At 37.8% G+C, this 17,913-nt stretch overlaps 1 protein-coding gene across 1 annotated transcript in view; it reads right to left on the bottom strand.

The window, feature by feature from the left end:
• Positions 1 to 17,913, bottom strand: part of LOC118623386 (inositol 1,4,5-triphosphate receptor associated 2) — a 56,055-nt gene that overhangs the window by 12,726 nt on the left and 25,416 nt on the right. The window contains exons 10-17 of the mRNA XM_036250881.1: positions 12,649 to 12,705; positions 11,330 to 11,389; positions 11,164 to 11,228; positions 9,552 to 9,651; positions 6,992 to 7,126; positions 6,137 to 6,238; positions 4,672 to 4,835; positions 115 to 229 (exon numbers count right to left, since the gene is read on the bottom strand). Of these exons, the coding sequence (XP_036106774.1) occupies positions 115 to 229; positions 4,672 to 4,835; positions 6,137 to 6,238; positions 6,992 to 7,126; positions 9,552 to 9,651; positions 11,164 to 11,228; positions 11,330 to 11,389; positions 12,649 to 12,705 (798 nt within the window). The remainder of the gene's footprint in view (positions 1 to 114; positions 230 to 4,671; positions 4,836 to 6,136; positions 6,239 to 6,991; positions 7,127 to 9,551; positions 9,652 to 11,163; positions 11,229 to 11,329; positions 11,390 to 12,648; positions 12,706 to 17,913) is intronic.

Genomic DNA, 17,913 nt, shown 5'->3' with positions numbered 1-17,913 from the left:
CTCTCTGGGTTTTTTTGGTTGTTGTTCTCCTTCCTTCTCCATTTTTACTTTATGGTTTTTAGGGACATCTGCGGAGGCTTCCCTTAAATGTAATGTAGTCAAAGGCCGCCCTACCTGCTCCTCAGCTTCCTCTTGCCCGGGGCTGGCGTCTTGGACCTTCTTCCTGAGGATGGCTTCCTGGGGGACAGCATCTTCTGGCAGCTGTTTGATGGCTTCTAGTTGTTTCTGACTGGAGTTTAAAAAAAAAAAAAAGTCCCAACCACAAGCTGTCAGTGACATTTGAACGAAGAGTCACCCCTGGGAAATTGTGACAAATTCAGACTTTATACATTTCCTCCGAGATCAGAGAAAAGAAGTAAAAGTTGTTAACATACATATAAATGCTTTTCCGATATAGAATTTTAATGAAAGCAATCACCTCGATCCCCTAGCCTGATACCCCCACTTCACAGACAAGGACATTTAGTTTCCCATTTTATTGGAATATTCAGTTCCCCATACGCTGCATTCACCACTTTGCATCTGTGGCCAATTGCTTAGAGGTTGGAGCTACAGTGAGGTCGCTGTGACAGGTGCAGTATTTATACAGCTAGCTTTTGCAGAAAAAGAAAGGAAAAATGAAGGAGGGGAGAAAAAAAGAAATAGGAGCTTTGTTTCCTGACCTTAGCCTTTCTCCTTAAAAGTTGTCAATCAGGGTAGAAATGAGTGCCCCGAGACCAGGAAGGGCTGGCCCAAGCACAGATGAAAGCGAGCTGTGAGGGTTTCCCCTGCATTCCCCTCTTTCTGGAGACCTTCCCCTCCTTCTTCCTCACGCCAAATCCCTTAGTGCTATTATGTTACCTCTCTTTTGGATTTGACCTTCATTCTCAAAATACATAAAAATGCATCTACTTTCTGTGAGCAGATGAAATTATTTGAAATATGTTCTGTATCAATATAGCAATGACTATCTGGAAACAACTTGACCTGAATAAGGACCTTAGCTCAAAGGGATGATAAACATTGGGAGTTTTAGGCCTTTGTGTGCCTCTCAAACGTTAACACACAGTCAGAATTGCACTGTGCATTGCCATAAATCCTGCCCTGATTGCAAAAGGACCACGTAAGGACAAGGATGGGCTTATCGAATGCTTTACCATTATAGTAAACCAGCAACAGAGCCCTAAACAAAATTAAAACCATCTGAACACATATTCTACTAAGATTGTTCAATAGCTTAGAGTCATATTTTTCTTTTCTTAAATTGTGGTGAGCCTGGCCAGTTTGGCTCAGTGGTTGAGCATCGGCCTGCAGACCAGAGAGTCCCGGGTTCGGTTCCTGCTAAGGGCACATACCACAAAAAAAATTGTGGTGAGAACCTTTAACATGAGATCTACCCTCTTAACACATTTTTAAGGGTACAGTATAGTGTTAACTTTACTCACAATGTTGTATAGCAAATCTCTAGAACTTTCTTATCCTGTGTAGCTAAAACTTTATACCTGCTGAAGAACTGCAACTCCCCATTTCTTCCTCCCCTAGTCCCTGGAAACCACCACTCTACTCTCTGCTTCTATGAGTCTGATGATTTTTAACACCTCATGTAAGTGTAGTGCAGTATTCGTCCTTCTGTAACTGGTTCATTTCACTTACCGCAATGTCCTCGAGATTCAACCATGTTGTTCCATGTGGCAAAAGGTCCTTCTTTTTTAAGGCTGATTATTATTCTGTTGTATATATACCACATTTCCTTATTCATTCATTCACTGATGAACATTTAGGCTGTTTCCACATCTTAGCTATTCTGGATAGTGATGTGATGAACATGAGTGTGCAAATCTCTCTTTGAGATTCTGTGTTGAGTTCTTTTGGATATATACCCAGAAGTGTGATTGCTGGATCATATGGTAGTTCTATTTTTAATTTTTTAGGAACCGCTATACCGTTTTCCATAGCATTTGCACCATTTTATATTCCCTTGAACAGTATACAAGAGTTTCAATTTCTCTACATCCTTGTCAACACTTAGTAGCCTAACAGGTGGGATTCATTCATCATTGTGAATGACTCACTGTGGTTTTTATTTGCGTTTCCCTGATGATTAGTGATTTTGAGCATTTTTTTTTCATATACCTATTGGGCAATTATGTATCGTCTTTGGAAAAATACCTATTTAAGTACTTGCCATTTATTTTGACTAAGCATTTTTTTTATTCCTATCCACCTTCCGCCACCCAATCTTGGCAATGATCAGCTTGTTCTCTATATCTATGGATCTGTTTGTATTTTGTTTTGTTTATTCATTTGTTTTATTTAGATTCCAAGTGAAATCATATAGTATTTTTTGTCTTTGTCTGACTTATTTCACTTTGCATAATACCCTCTATGTCTGTCCATCTTGTCACAAATGGCAAGAATATTCATATATAAAGTAACATTCCTATATATATTCATATATGTAATTGAAATATATACATTTCACCTCTTCTTTATCCACTCGTCTATTGATGGACATCTATATCACTTCCATATCTTAGCTATTAATAGCAATGCTTCAATAAATATAGGGTAAATATATCTTTGAATTAGTGTTTTGGGGTTGTTTTTTTTTTGGATAAATAACCAGAAGTAAAATTGCTGGATCATAAGGCAGCTCCACCTTTAATTTTTTGAGGCATCCCCATACTGTTTTCCAAAGTGGCTGCACTAATTTACAATCCCACCAAAGGGTTCCCTTTTTTCCACATCCTCTCCAGCACTTGTTATTTGTTAATTTATTGATGATAGCCAATCTGACAGGTATGAAGTGATATTTATTTTAGTTTTAATTTGCATTTCTCTGATAATTAGTAACATTGAGCACCTTTTCATATGTCTATTGGCCATCTGTACATCATCTTTGAAGAAGGTCCTCTGCCAAATTTCAAACTGAATTGTACTTCCTTATATATTTTGAATATTAAACTCTTGTCAAATATATGGTTTACAATATTTTCTCTTTCTCTTATTTCATACCTTTTCACTCTGTGAATTCCTTTGCTGTACAAAAGCTTTATATTCTGATCTAGACCCACTTGTCTATTTTTTTCTGTTGTTGCCTGTGCTCTGTGGTGTCACATCCAAGAAATCATTGCCAAGACCAATGTCATGAAGCTTTTCTCCCAAGTTTCTCTTCTAGGAGTTTCACAGTTTTAGGTTTTATGTTTAAGTCTTCACTGTATTTTAAGTTGATTTTTGTATATGGTATATAATAAGTTATCTGCAGACATTCCTAGCCAGTGAAACACCGTGATGGGCGTGTGCTATACGATACCAGCATCTGAACAGCAGCTGAACATTCCACCCCCTTTTGCTCAAGCTCTCTCGGTAACAGAGCATTTCTCGGTCCATCATCATGTCCAGAGGTGACAGGCTGATTAAGCTGCACTGCCACTCAGTTTCAGTGTTCTGAAATAATTACCTAGGTAAACTTGGGAAGTTATTGAACCTCTCTGGAGTTAAATGTATGTCAAATTCTTAGCACTACATCCAACATAGTAAGCTCTCAACAAATTGCACCTACTATTATCTAACTGGGTTTCTTGTGTGTCTATAGAGAATACAGAAGATTCACTTATTGAGAGATGGCGCTAGTGCAGGCCTCTCTCCAAATAGTTCTTTGCTGCTAAACAAGAATCTCAATGCTCCCTTTTGTGGACATGGTGTCTGTGTGAGGAAGCTGCATGTCCACGTAACCCACAACCTCACCACGAAGGGGAAGTCTGGGCTCCTGCTCTTTGGGAAAGCAGAAGATCGCTTTCTTGAGTGGCCCTTATAGTGTTAGCTTATCTCTGGCATCTCGTTTCCTTGTTAGGGGAGATAAGGTCATTTTTTTTTCTGGCTATATTTTTTAAGCAACCTTGGTCTCTGATGACATTTTTTAATTTTATAAAAATTCAGGATACACCCATGTTCATTCATTCCTTCAGAAAGCATTCCTTCAGGAAATGCAGCTATATAAACAGAGGTCAGCAAAAAAGATAAACACTGCCCTTGTTTATAGCAAATGTGGTTTACAAAGTGTACCAATTTCAAGAATTTCCCCATAATCACAAGAATTAAGGTGAGAGGAGGGGTAAGATGGTAAATTATTTTATATAGAGAGTCCTCTATTCTCTATAACTCTTTTTACTTGAAGTTTAATCAGCTAGTGCCCAATGTGGTGCATTGTATCCTGAGGTGGAGCATGAAGCCCGATGGGATAGGAGTCTACAGACCCAGCCTCGAGTTCTTCCATCAGATCTTCCATCAAGATCGATCTGTGGGTTTTCTGTGAACTTCAGGTCCTGGTCAATTAACTTTATATCCTTATGTCTTGGTCTTGTGTAAAACAACGAGTTTTTACTAAATGATCTCTAAAGCCCCTATGGTTAAAAGAATTTTATATCCTGTAAGTCCAAATTCCTTCTTTAGAGAAAATAAGTCATTACACTGGTTTCCAGAGATTTTAAAGTTCACTATATGCAATTTTCAATATACAAGTCAATTTCAGACTATTTCACAATTCAGGATTGTCAGACAAAATGTCTTCCCTGAAAAAGTGTCAGCTGAAGTAAAGATATACAACTTGAAAAATGAATTGAAGGCTATGGCACAATCACAAACGTGTCATGTTTATGCAGCATGGGTTTCTTATATATAAATGATCGTTACCTGGAAAGATATTCTTTTCTGAAATGAAAATATTCCAGCCTGAATCTCTTCAAAATCTCTATCAATTTGACAAACTCTTTGTCAAGAGACTCTTTGTGGTTTCCCAAGCTCTTCAACATTAATATGCAAAGATTTAGTTTCTCTTCCATGGCATATTTGAATTCCTACAAGGAAAATCACAAAACAAACTCTACTATTTCAGTGTTAAATATAAACATGACAGAGGCAATATGAAATGCTGTGCCATTCCCCTTTCAATAGAATCATTGTTATTGGGCCCTAAAATGCTAATTGAACACATACTAATTCTCAATTGCCCAAAGACTGATTATCCTTGAGGTTGATTATCTCAATTTAACAAGTACATATTGGATATTTATCATGTGTCTGAAATTGAATTTCATTTCTTTTTCTTAAGATTGTGGGTCCCTGCCCATCTCACCAATTATCATTCTTTTTTTTCCTTTATTGATTTTTAGAGAGAGAAAAAGGGAGAGGGAGAGAGAAATAGAAACATTGATGAGAGAGACCATCGATTGGCTGCCTCCTGCACGCCCTGCACTGGGGATTTGGCCCACAACCTGGGCATGTGTCCTGACCGGGAATCGAACCGCAACCTCTTGGTGCATGGGTCAAGGCTCAACCGCTGAGCCACACCAGCTGGGCTCACCAATATATGCTAGTCAACAAATACTGAGTTTATTGCATTTCCTTGTCCCGCCCTATTCTAAAGGAATCATCAACTATTACAGGGCGGGACAAGAAAATGCAATAAAATCAGTATTTATTGATTAGCATATTCAAAAATAACTTTTACAAAAAGGTTTGTTTGGCAAAGGGGTTGAAATGACCATTCCAGAGTTTTCAGAGTTTCCCTCTTGCATTAGCTTAATTTAGGGGCTGATGAACATTAATAGTCGTCTGGCAATCAAGAAGTAGAGATGATAAGTGATGGATAAATTAAGTAGATGTATACGGTTCTTTCCTAACCAAACTGGAAATAGCTACCTAAGAAGTTCATGTTTTTCCAATGTTCTGTAATTTCTTGGATAATAAAACTGTCAGAGTCTCAGGAATAACATTCTTTTGCACAATAACCATTCTACCAAACAGTGAGTTTCAACAAGCCAGTGTTAACTGCCTTAGACTAGCCAATTCACACAAGGATTCAAATAAAATACACTAAGTCATCTTATTTATTCTTTGTTTCTCCAATTCATAATACACATCCTCTCACTCCCTCACTCTCTTTTTCCACACTCTGACACTCAAAAACTTATCCTAACCCTCACTCACTCTCACCCACATAGGCACATGCATACACACCCCAAGCACACACTGTACACACACCGTCAGACTGAGAGAGCAGAAGGCTACAGGAATGCCTCAGAAATGATACTGTACATAATAAATATCACCTGGGTTTGAAGAGTAGAAGAAAAATCACAAAATACAGAGCACTTACCATAAGCTTGTCCTCCCACTTTTCTCTCACAGTAATTTCTGGATTAGTTACCCACTGTAGCGAGCTGTCAGTGAAGGTTTCCACTTCAGAAACTGCTTCATGCTGAAAAAGGGTTTTACATCTTCAACTAGGAGTTCAGGTGAAAGACATATGCTATTATATAAGAAGTAATTTAGACCACAGTTGTATTATATAAGCAATCCAGGAAGACAAGACAGAAAATTTCTTCTCATCTAATGCCACCCATCAACTTGCCTTTATCCCAGGACGTTGTCATGTGTAGATGCTAACTCTCATTGGGTTCTCTAAACATGCTGAATATGCACAGATAGAATCATTTTCCAGAACAAAACTGACCCATTTCCATCCTCCTCTTGAATGAAAGGAAACAAGCATTTTCATGAAGTTTTTTCATTTGTCAAACTAAATAGTACCTACTAGGCATGCTAGGCACTGTGAAAGAGACTTGAAATACCAGTGAAGAGTCTCTGCTTTCTCTGACCAGCTAGAGTTTCCAGTCATGCATCAAAATGAAGAAAGAGGTACTAGCCATTACCTAGAAGGAAACTGTGCAATAGATACCATGTCTTCAGCCCTTCGATACTAAAGATTAACCTGTAGGAACACTATGCTCAAGCAATCCATATCTAATGGTCAACCTGTTCATCCTGATGGACTCAGAACTAGAAGATCAACTTCAGGAATGTTTGAGAAAAATCTTTTCTTTCATAGTAGGATGAATTTGGGGCTCAACAACACACACATACGCTTGTGCTCAGCAAACAGGTTGGGGTGAGTTATGTGCAGACATTCCTAGCCAGTGAAACACCGTGATGGGCGTGTGCTATACAATACCAGCATCCGAACAGCAGCTGTACATTCCACCCCCTTTTGCTCAAGCTCTCTCGGTAACAGCAGCATTTCTCGGTCCATCATCATGTCCAGAGGTGACAAGCTGATTAAGCTGCACTGCCACTCAGTTTCAGTGTTCTGAAATAATTACCAAAATGTTTATGTCTCTTGTCTTTCCAATAATGAACATTCATTATTTTTACTTCATGAAAATAATGTCCAGGGGTCAATATAACGGTTCCCATTAAATAGTTCTAAATAGTCTTATGGAATCTTCCCATATTCTCAAAAAACTGTTTACATTTTCTCTCTAGTATGGCTTTAACTTATCAATTACATGTTCTTAATAAAATCCCATTATCCCGTAGATAACATGTACATGTCGGTGATACAAACTGCTATGACTCTAGTGTTATGAAAATAAGGAACGGTAAAGAAATTCACAGGAAAAAAATGTTGGGGTGGGGTGCTCAATAAATCACATTGAAAACAAACGGGTTTCTTCTATCTCCCTTCCATTTACAGCAGACAGTCTCAGATAAGGTTTCACAAAGCATATACCTTATACTTCTCTTGAAGTCTCTTGTCATATTTTAGATATATGACAGTACATTTAACTTTCTCTTGCTGTCTGATGGGAAAAAGTCAGAGGGCCTTTATTTCCAGATTCCAATTAAAAGGCAAACTTCTTTACCCATCAGTGAGGTAAACCTCAGAGCCAGAACTCTGCCAGCTGTTTAGCCCTGTTTAGAAGTGTAGAACTTCACAGCCCGGCATCTTGACATCATCGTTATCCCAGCGGACTGAGGAGGAAAACACACTGCCCTGGCAGATTTGCCCTCATTCATTCAGTCGGGCAGTTCGGTTCGGTTTCAACAACACTGTAAAATGATGAGTATCTGAAACCATGTCAGGAAAGCACAGCCCTTGGCAGAATGTCCAAAGCTGCCTGAGACGGCGTCAGATGAAGGCAGCATACGCTGCCCCTCCATCCTTGGCAGAAGAAATTCAAACAGCTTTGCCCCAAAGACATTCTTCCTCTCCTTTCAAGGTCATACCACAGCTGTCAACCGGAGGACACACTGACATATCCATTGTCCACAGACATGGAGAGACCATCAAAGTGGTGAAAAGAAAGCAATTTGCTGATAAAGCATTTCCTAAAATAACAAGCACGAAACTGGAAATTATAAAAGAGTGGAAATATAGTACTATTGGGGAGGGTCCCCAACATTTCATCCCCAAGAAGGCTTTTGATTGTTTCCTGCCACATTGTAAAGAATTGAGTCTAAAACTTCTATGCATATATGCATAACCAATGGACACTGACAATAGTGTAGGGAAGGCAGGAGGGGGCGGGATTAGGGAGGAGGGGTTCAGTGGGGGAAAAAGGGGAAACATCTGTAATATATTCAACAATAAAGATGAGTTAAAAAAAATAAAATAGCCCTGGCCGGTTTGGCTCAGCAGTTAGAGCGTTGGCCTGCGGTCCAGAGAGACCCGGGTTCGGTTCCTGCTAAGGGCATGTACCTCGGTTGCAGTTTGTCCCCAGCCCTGGTTGGTCATGCGGGTGGCAGCCACTCGATGTGTCCCTTTCACGTCGATGTCTCTCTCTCTCTCTCTCTCTCGCTCTCCCTCCCTCCCACTCTATCTGAACAAAAAATGGAAGGATGTCCTCTGGTGAGGATTAAAAAATAAATAAATAAATAAAATAAAATAAAATAAAATAAAATAAAATAAAAGGCAAATACTAGGGTAAATAATTGAATCTATCCAAGAAACTGAGATTTAAAAAAATATATTTTTATTGATTTTTAGAGAGAGATGAAGGGAGAGGGAGAGAGAAATAAACATTGGTGTGAGAGCAGAACATCAATCAGCTGCTTCCTACACACCCCCTATTAGGCATCAAGCTTACAACCCAGGCATGTGCCCTTACCAGCATCAAACTGGCAACCTTTCATTCAGTGCACAGGACAATAAAGACTAACCAACTGAGCCACACTGGCCAGGGCAAACTGAGACATTTTTAAAGTAATAATTCATTTTGCCATTTTAAAATTAACCAAAAACATTAAAAAGTACTCATTTCTGTTCTGAATAATCATCATCATTAAATTGGATTAGTACAATTACATCCTAAAGCAAAGAAATTGCATGTTTTTTCTGAGCATCTTTATTCATGGTAGATACATTTACTGTGGGGGACATAGGTAACACTAAAAAATGGTTCATGGATCTTGACTGCAACCTTTAGGACCCCAGGCTAGGGAATATGCAGGTACTTTGTCCTAAAAATACAAGAATATAAAGATTTCTGAAATCCAGTTTCACTGAATGCACAGGTGCACAACCCAAGCTTGATCTTCACTATAGTTTTCAGCCATAACTTAGAAAAGGTCTGTTCTTTCAGGCTGAGACTTTAGACTTGGATTCTGAAAACTATCAGACTTTAGACTTGGATTCTAAAAACTATCAAAATGTCACGAACCTTCACTTAATAATAAGTCATCGCACGTGGTGATTAATTTTTAAAGCTTTTCATTTGATGACAATTACCTACCTCTGCTGACTGAGCAAGAATGAGTTCACAATGTAAAGATTTTTCTCCTTTGGAGATGATACTCTTATGTTCTCCACTGGAATTCAACTGGATCCCATTCCTTGAAAAAAAACCAACAACAGTAATCCCATCTTGTTAGGTGTGCCTTCAATACTATTTTTTTTCTTTTTAAAATATGTTTTTATTGATTTTAGAGAGAAAAAAAGGGAGAGGGAGAAACATCAATGTGAGAGAGAAACATCAATCAGCTGCCTCCCACACGCACCTGGACTGGGGATGGAGCCCACAACCTGGGCATGAGCCTCAACCGGGAATCCAATTGATGACCTTTTAGTGCACCGGATGATACTCAACCAACTGAACCACATTTACTGGCCAGGGCTCTAACATTATGTTTTGAGTCACCAGAATAGGTTTTGTGTATGACCAAACAATCAGTAAGCCCTCACGTGTACCAAGGATTGCGTAAGATACGTAGGAATACAGAGACAAGGGAAAGTCCCTGTCCTCCAGGAGCTGCACAGACTAGTGACATAGATGGTCACAATTAGGCCCACTTTTTTTTTTTTTTTATGATTTGGAGCCAATACTTAAAAATTAGAAAATTTCACTTAAAAATCTAGGTTTCTGGCCCTATCTAGTGTGGTTCAGTCAGTTGGGCATCATCCCATGCATCACAAGGTCACCAGTTCGATTCCCAGTCAGAGCACATGCCCAGGTTGTGGGCTCGATTCCCAGTAGAAAACATGCAGGAGGCAGCCAATCAATGTTTCTCTCTCACATCAATGTTTCTCTGTCTCTCTAAAATCAATAAAAACATATTCGAAAATAAATCTAGATTTCTGGTTTTTCTTAAAAAAAGACAGAAGACATGGCCACACACTGGGTACATATATTCTTGATGTAACAATTAGCTGGAGCTAAGCAGAGTGCCCCTCTGCCTTTACTAGGGTAATGCCTTTTTCTCATGGGTAACTTGGGTAACTTGCATAATGTAAGTGTGTGCAATCACCCCTTTGGCTTTACTCTCATTCTCTGAGTAGCTCCTATAAACTCTTGGACTAGTATATTACACATGTTCAGAAACAAATTATTATAATATAAGATGATGTATGTTGCAAAAGAAGTAAGAACAGTGTGCCGTGCATGCACTCAAAAAGGTGACTTTAATCTCAAGGTAAGAGAAAAGGAAGGGAAGGCCATAAGCAGTTCTGTTGGAGAAGATACCACTTACAACAGTACAGAGGAAAAGAATGTGGTACAGCCCTGGCCAGTTTTGCTCAGTGGTTAGAGCATCGGCCCATGGGCCAGAGAGACCTGGGTTTGGTTCCTGCTAAGGGCATGCACCTTGGTTGTGATTTGTCCCCGGCCCTGGTTGGGTCATGTGGGTGGCAGCCACTCGAGGTGTCCCTTTCACATCGATGTTTCTCTCTCTTCCTCTCTCTCCCTCCCACTCTAGCTGAACAAAAAACAAAAAAGGAAAAATGTCCTCAGGTGAGGATAAAAAAATATAATAATGTGGTATATCCAAGAACTGCAGATAGCTCAATAGGCCAGTGACGTAGGGTGGAGGCACGAGAGAGAAGGTTGCTGAAGCTTGCTGTGTACTTACATGATGAGTTCCTGTTGCAGGTGCTGTAACTCATGAGCCAGTTTGTTTTTTTCTCCTCGTACATTCTAGAATCACATACATTAGGCTGTACATGTTACTACAGTGGGGTATTTACATTTACATTTAACAACCCCACCTTGCAATTTCTAAGATTATTATGCAATACCTCTATAATGCTGCCATATTCTATGATGGTTGCCTTAAGTTCTTCTATACTTAAATCCTTCTGAAAATTAGAAAAGAAAATTAATAGCTAATAAATGCATGAGTCTACCAAATCATGTTTATTATAGTAAATATCAATCTGAACTACAGAAAAATTATAAATGCCCAATGAAATGAGACCTTCTATCAGTCATAGTATTTGAAAACGGAACCAGTCGGCGTTTGTGATTAAAACCACACAGAAAGTGTGGGACAGCAAGGCAGCTATATCTAACTGGTGACAGTATGCTTGTGTTCGCCTGGTCCAATGGAATCAAACCCTGGAAGGTAATTCTTAAGTTCAAGTCAAAATTATATTTATTATCATTATACATTTAAGAAAAAAATAAGTCTTTAATTGCAAATGACTAATGAATTATTAAGGCATCCAATTTTATTTAGCTCTGTTAAAAGTGATATCTCTGTTAAAAATCACAGTCTTGTACTATAAGACCAGAGAGTTCAGGCTGTGTCTGACCTATAATTTTGTCCCATGACTAGCATGGTGCCTGGAATATGGAAAGTGCCTAATCAATACCTTGTGAATACTGGAAAGAGTGCAAAGTGGGAGAAAGACCTAAGGGATGGAGGAAGTTAGCCACCACCACTACCACAATGCCACTCTGTGGAGACAGAGAACACCTGCAATGAAGAGATAAGTTTTTACAATATTCAGTATCTGGGTCAATGTCTACAAGCCATTAATGACTTCTTTGAAACATCATAACATGAAGGGAAAGGAAGATAAATATTGCTTTCTTTACTGTCCTATCTTGAAATGTGCAAGTTCATTAACTTAGGGCTGTATCTTTCCTGTGTCTCTTAAAGCTACCATAAACAGAATCTCTGTTTCTTTGTTACCAAATAGGCTATGATCACAGGATAGAAGGGTAAATAGAATATCTATCTATCTAATCAATCAATCAAACTAGGGAGAAAATAATTTGAGGACATATTTTTCTTCTTCCTCAAAATAAATGACTACACACTCATTTGTGTTGTTATGAATTAAGACTGCACACTAATATTTGTTGCATAGAGTAATGAATACCACCATAGTTTAGAGAGAATATGATGAAATGCATATCAGATGGAGAAGTTAGTATTCTTCATTCAAAATAATATTTTTTGTGACATTTATAAAGAAAGTCTAATATTCTTAACAGAATATTAGAATCAGGTATTTTAATAGAGGTGAAGCTACACAAATGACCATCTCCTTTATGATTTGGAGAGAGCTAGTTAATCCCACAGGACTTCATGGGAAGGGATAGAACCAACCTTCTGCAAACTTGCATCTTTATTGAGCAAAGTGATCTCATACATGCGTAACTGCATCTGAAAAGAAACAAAGTTAGCAAAGGCCACTGGGACAAGTGAACTCAGTACCAACGCAACCAGTGGTGGGCTTCAGACCACACCAGAGCTCAACCCAACTAGCCACACATGTGGAATACCCAAAGGGGGATTCTGGCAGGCATCAGACCCTGTTGGGAACAACTCTACCATGGTGGGGAGCCCCTGCACAGTGACTTGTACATGGTGATTGAGATCTATCCTTATAGTCAGCCAGCCTGAGGGTTAACACCTCCCACAAATGGGCTAACAGTATTCAAAACTCAACTACAACAAGAGGGTGCACATAGCCCACACAAAAGACATTCCTGGACCACCTAGCTCAGGTGAGCTAGAAGATTACACCACCGAGTCCCACAAGACACCTACATCATAAAGCCATCAAAACAAGTTTGAGAGTCATAGCAGATATAACAAATGCACAGAGACAAACACAAAAAGGCAGAAAAATGGGGAGACAAATAAACATGTACCAAATGAAATAACAGGAAAAATCCCCAAAAAAGGAATTTAAAAAATGGGATTAAGCAAGATACAAGGTTCAGAGTTTAAAATCACGCTTATAAGGATGCTCAGTGACCTTAGGGGAAGAATGGATGATCTCAGTGAGAACTTAAATAGATAGTAAGCATTAAAAGGACATAAACACCACCCTGGCTGGTTTGGCTTCATGGTTAGAATGTCGGTCAGCAGACCAAAGAGATCCCGGTTCGGTTCCCGCTAAGGGCATGTACCTCATTTGCAGTTTGTCCCCAGCCCCGGTTGGGGTTGTGTGGATGGCAGCCAGTAGTCCATATGTCTCTCTCTCATCGATATTTCTCTCTCTCTTCTTTCCTCCCCCTCTTCCTCCCACTCTATCTGAAGACAAATGCAAAAATGTCCTCAAGTGAGGATAAAAAAATATAAATAAATAAATAAACAGACATAGAAATCATAAAAAAGAACCAATCATAAATAAAGAAAACAATATCTGAAATAGAAGGAATCAATAGCAGGTTAGATGAAGCAGAGAACTGAATCAGCAATTGTGAAGACAAGATACCAGAAAACACCCAAGCAGAGCAACAAAAAGAAAAGGGAATTAAAAAGAAAAGAAAAGAAAAGTCTAAGGAACCTCTGGGACAACATCAAGCATAACAACATTCACATGATAGGGGTACCAGAAGGAGAAGAGAGTGAGCAAGGGATCAAGAATCTGTTTGAAGAAATAATGGCTGAAAATTTTCCTAACCTGGTGAAGAAAAAGGCATACAAGTCCAGAAAGCACAGAGAATACCAAACAAGCTGAACCCGAAGAAGCCAACACCAAGACAAATCATAATTAAAATGGCAAAATTTAAACATAAAGAGAGAAGCTTGCCTAGCCCAAGTGGCTCAGTATATTGAGTGTTGCTCCATGGACTGAGAGGTCCCAGTTTGATTTCTAGTCAGGGCACAGCCTGAGTTGCAGGCTTGATCCCCAATAGGGGATGTGCAGGAGGCAGCCAATTGACATCTCTCCCCCTTCTCTCTCTCTAAAAAATCAATAAAAACATATTTTAAAAAAGAGAGAGAGAATCTTAAGAGCAGCAAGAAAAAGAGTTACCCACAAGGAGCTCCTATAAGGCTGTCAATTGATTTCTCAACAGAAACATTACAGGCCAGAAGGGACTGGAATGAAATTTTCAAAATGATGAAAAGCAAGGACCTACAACCAAGACTGTACCCCACAAGGTTATCATTTAAAAGCAATGGTGAAATGAAGAGCTTCCCAGACAAAAATAGCTACAGGAATTCATTACTCCCAACCCAATATTGCAAGAAATGTTAAAGGGCCTTCTTTAAGAAGAATAAAAAAGTGAGGGGAGGAGAAAGAAAAAGAAATAGAGAAAGAGAAAAGAACATAGGTATAAAGAATGAAATGGCAATAAGTAAGTACCTATCAATAATTTTAAATGTAAATGAATTAAATGCTCTAATCAAAAGACATAGGGTAGTTAAATAGATTAAAAAAAAAAAAAAAACCATATATATAATGTCTACAAGAGACCCACCTCAAAACAAAAAATACATAAAGACTTAGAGTAGATAGATGGAAAAAGATATTCCAGGCAGGTGGAAGCCTATATATATGTATACTGGGATTGCAATTAGACTTCAAAACAAAGGCTGTAATAAGAGACACAGAGGATATTATATAATACTTAAGGGATCAATCCAATAAGATGATATAAACCTTGTACACATATATGCACCCAACACAGGAGCACCTAAATATATAAAGAAAGTCTTGGTAGACATAAAGGAAGAGATTGACTCTAATGCAGTCATAGTAGGGGATTTTAACATCCCATTGACATCAGTGGATAAATCTTCCAGAAAAAAAATGAGCAAGACAACAGAGACCTTAAACAGCACACTGGACCAGATGGAATTAATTGATATTTTTAGAATGTTTCATCCAAAAGCAGCAGAATATATATTCTTTTCTAGTGCACATGGAATATTCTCTAGGATAGATCACATGTTGGGACACAAAAAAAAGTCTTAATAACTTTAATAGGATTGAAATCATATCAAGCAACTTATCTGAACACAATGTTATGAAGCTAGAAATCAATTACAATAAAAAAAAAAAACTGACTAACAAACCTCAAGGGATGCAGGGGGAGGTGTGGGAGGGGTGGAAAGAGATAAACCAAATAACTTATATGCATATACACACAACCAATGGACACAGACATTAGGTTGAAGAAAGCAGCGGGGGGGTAGGAGTAGGAGGAGGGGGGTCAATGGGGAAAAGGGGGCGACATCTTTAATACTTTCAACAATAATAAAAAAAAATAACACTCAAACACATGGAAGCTAAATAACATGTTACTAAACAATGTATGAGTCAACAATGAATTTCAAAAAGAAATTAAAAAAGACCTTGAAACAAACAAAAATGAGAACAACCCAAAATCTATGGGACATGGCAAAAGCAGTCCTAATACAGAAATTCATAGTGTTACAGGCCTACCTGAAGAAGCAAGAAAAACCTTAAATAATCATTCTAACCTTACATATAAAAGAACTAGAAAAAGAACAACTAACAAAGTCCAGAATAAGTAGAAGGAAGGAAATAATAAGGATTAGAGCACAAATAAATGACATGAAGACGGAAACATCAACACAAAAGATCAGTGAAACCAAGAACTGGTTATTTTAAAAGATAAACAGGATTGACAAACCTTTAACCAGACTCGTCAAGAAAAAAAGAGAGAGGGCTCAAATAAATAAAATCAGAAATGAAAGAGGAGTAACAACTGACACCATAGAAATATAAATGGTTGTAAGAAAATATTATGAACAAGAGTGTACCAATAAATTGGACAGTATGGATGAAATGGATAAATTCCTAGAAACATACAACCAAAAACTGAATCAGGAACACTCAGAAAATCTGAACAGCTCAATTATAACTAATGAAATCAAAGCAGTAATAATAATAATTATTAAAAAAAAAACTTTCAGTAAACAAAAGTCCTGGACTAGATGGCTTCACAGGCAAATTTTACTGATCACTTAAAGAATTAATACCTATTTTTTTCAAACTATTCAAAAAAATTCAAGAGGAGGTAAGACTCCCAAACTCACTATACAAGGTCAGAATTATCCAAATTTCAAAACCAGATAAAGACACTACAAGGAAAGAAAATTATAGATCAACATCCCTGATGAACATAGATGCTAAAATCCTCAACAAAATTAGCAAACCAGATCCATCAATACATTAAAAAGACCATACACCACGATTAAGTGGGACTTATTCTGGGGATGTAAGGTTGGGATAATATCCACAAATCAATAAATGTCATACACCACATAAACAAAACGAAGGTTAAAAACACATGATTATATCAATAGATGCAAAAAAAAAAAAAAAAAAGCATTGGACAATATCCAACACCCATTTATGATAAAAGCTGTCAGCAAAGTGGGATCAGAGAGAACATTCCTCAACATAAAAAGCCATATATGACAAACCCACAGCCAATATCATACTGAATGGGCAAAAACTAAAAGCAGTTTTCTTAAGATCAGGAAAAAGACAGGGATGTCCACTTTCACCACTGTTATTTCACACAGTACTGGAAATCCTAACCATAGCAATCAGATAAGAAGAAATAAAAGGCATCCAAATTGGAAAGGAAGAAGAAAAACTGTCATTGTTTGCAGATGACATGACACTGTATATAGGAAATCCTAAAGACTCCACCAAGAAACTGATGGAACTGATAAATGAATTCAGTAAAGTAGCAAAATACAAAATTAATATTGAGAAATGGGTGGCATTTTTATACACCAATAATGAACTATCTGAAAGAGAAACTAAAAACACAATCCTACTTACAGCTGCAACAACAACAACAACAAAAAAGGTACCTAGGAATACATTTAAACAAGGAGGTAAAAGACCTGTACTCAGAAAACTACAGGACATTGAGAAAAAAAAAATAGAGGAAGATCCAAACAAGGAGAAGCATATACCATGTTCACGGATTGGAAATATTAATATCATTAAAATGTCCATACTACTCAAAGTAATCTATAGATTCAACACAATTTCTATTAAAATACCAATGGCATATCTCACAGAACTAGAATAACTATTTCAAAGATGTGTATAGAGGCACAAAAGACCCTGAATAGCCTCAGCAATCTTGAGAAAAAAGAACAAAGTTGGAGGTATCATGCTACCTGATATCAAACTGTACTACAAGACCACAGTAATCAAAACAGCATGGGACTGACATAAAAATAGACATGATGATCAGTGGAACAGAATAGAGAGCCCCAGAATAAACCCTCACCTTTATGGTCAATTAATGTTTGACAAAGAAGGCAAGTACATACAATGCAGTAAAGACAGTATATTCAAAAAATGGTGTAGGGAAAATTGGATAGGTACATATATAAAATTGAAACTAAATCACCTCCTTACAACATACACAATAATAAACTGAAAGTGGATTAAAGACTTAAATGTAAGTCATGGAACCATAAAAATTCTATTAGAAAGCAGGCAGTAAAATCTCAGACATTTCTAGCAGCAATATATATATTTTTTCTGATATACTTTCTGGAGAAAGAGAACAAAATAAAAAAGAAAGCAAATGGGACTACATCAAACTGAAAAGCTTTTGCACAGCAAAGGAAACCAAAAAA

Source organism: Molossus molossus, unplaced genomic scaffold (genome assembly GCF_014108415.1).
Source record: "Molossus molossus isolate mMolMol1 unplaced genomic scaffold, mMolMol1.p scaffold_m16_p_10, whole genome shotgun sequence".
NCBI classification, from domain to species: domain Eukaryota; kingdom Metazoa; phylum Chordata; class Mammalia; order Chiroptera; family Molossidae; genus Molossus; species Molossus molossus.
Note: the sequence above shows the minus strand (reverse complement) of the source record. Positions and strands in the feature narration are given on the sequence as shown.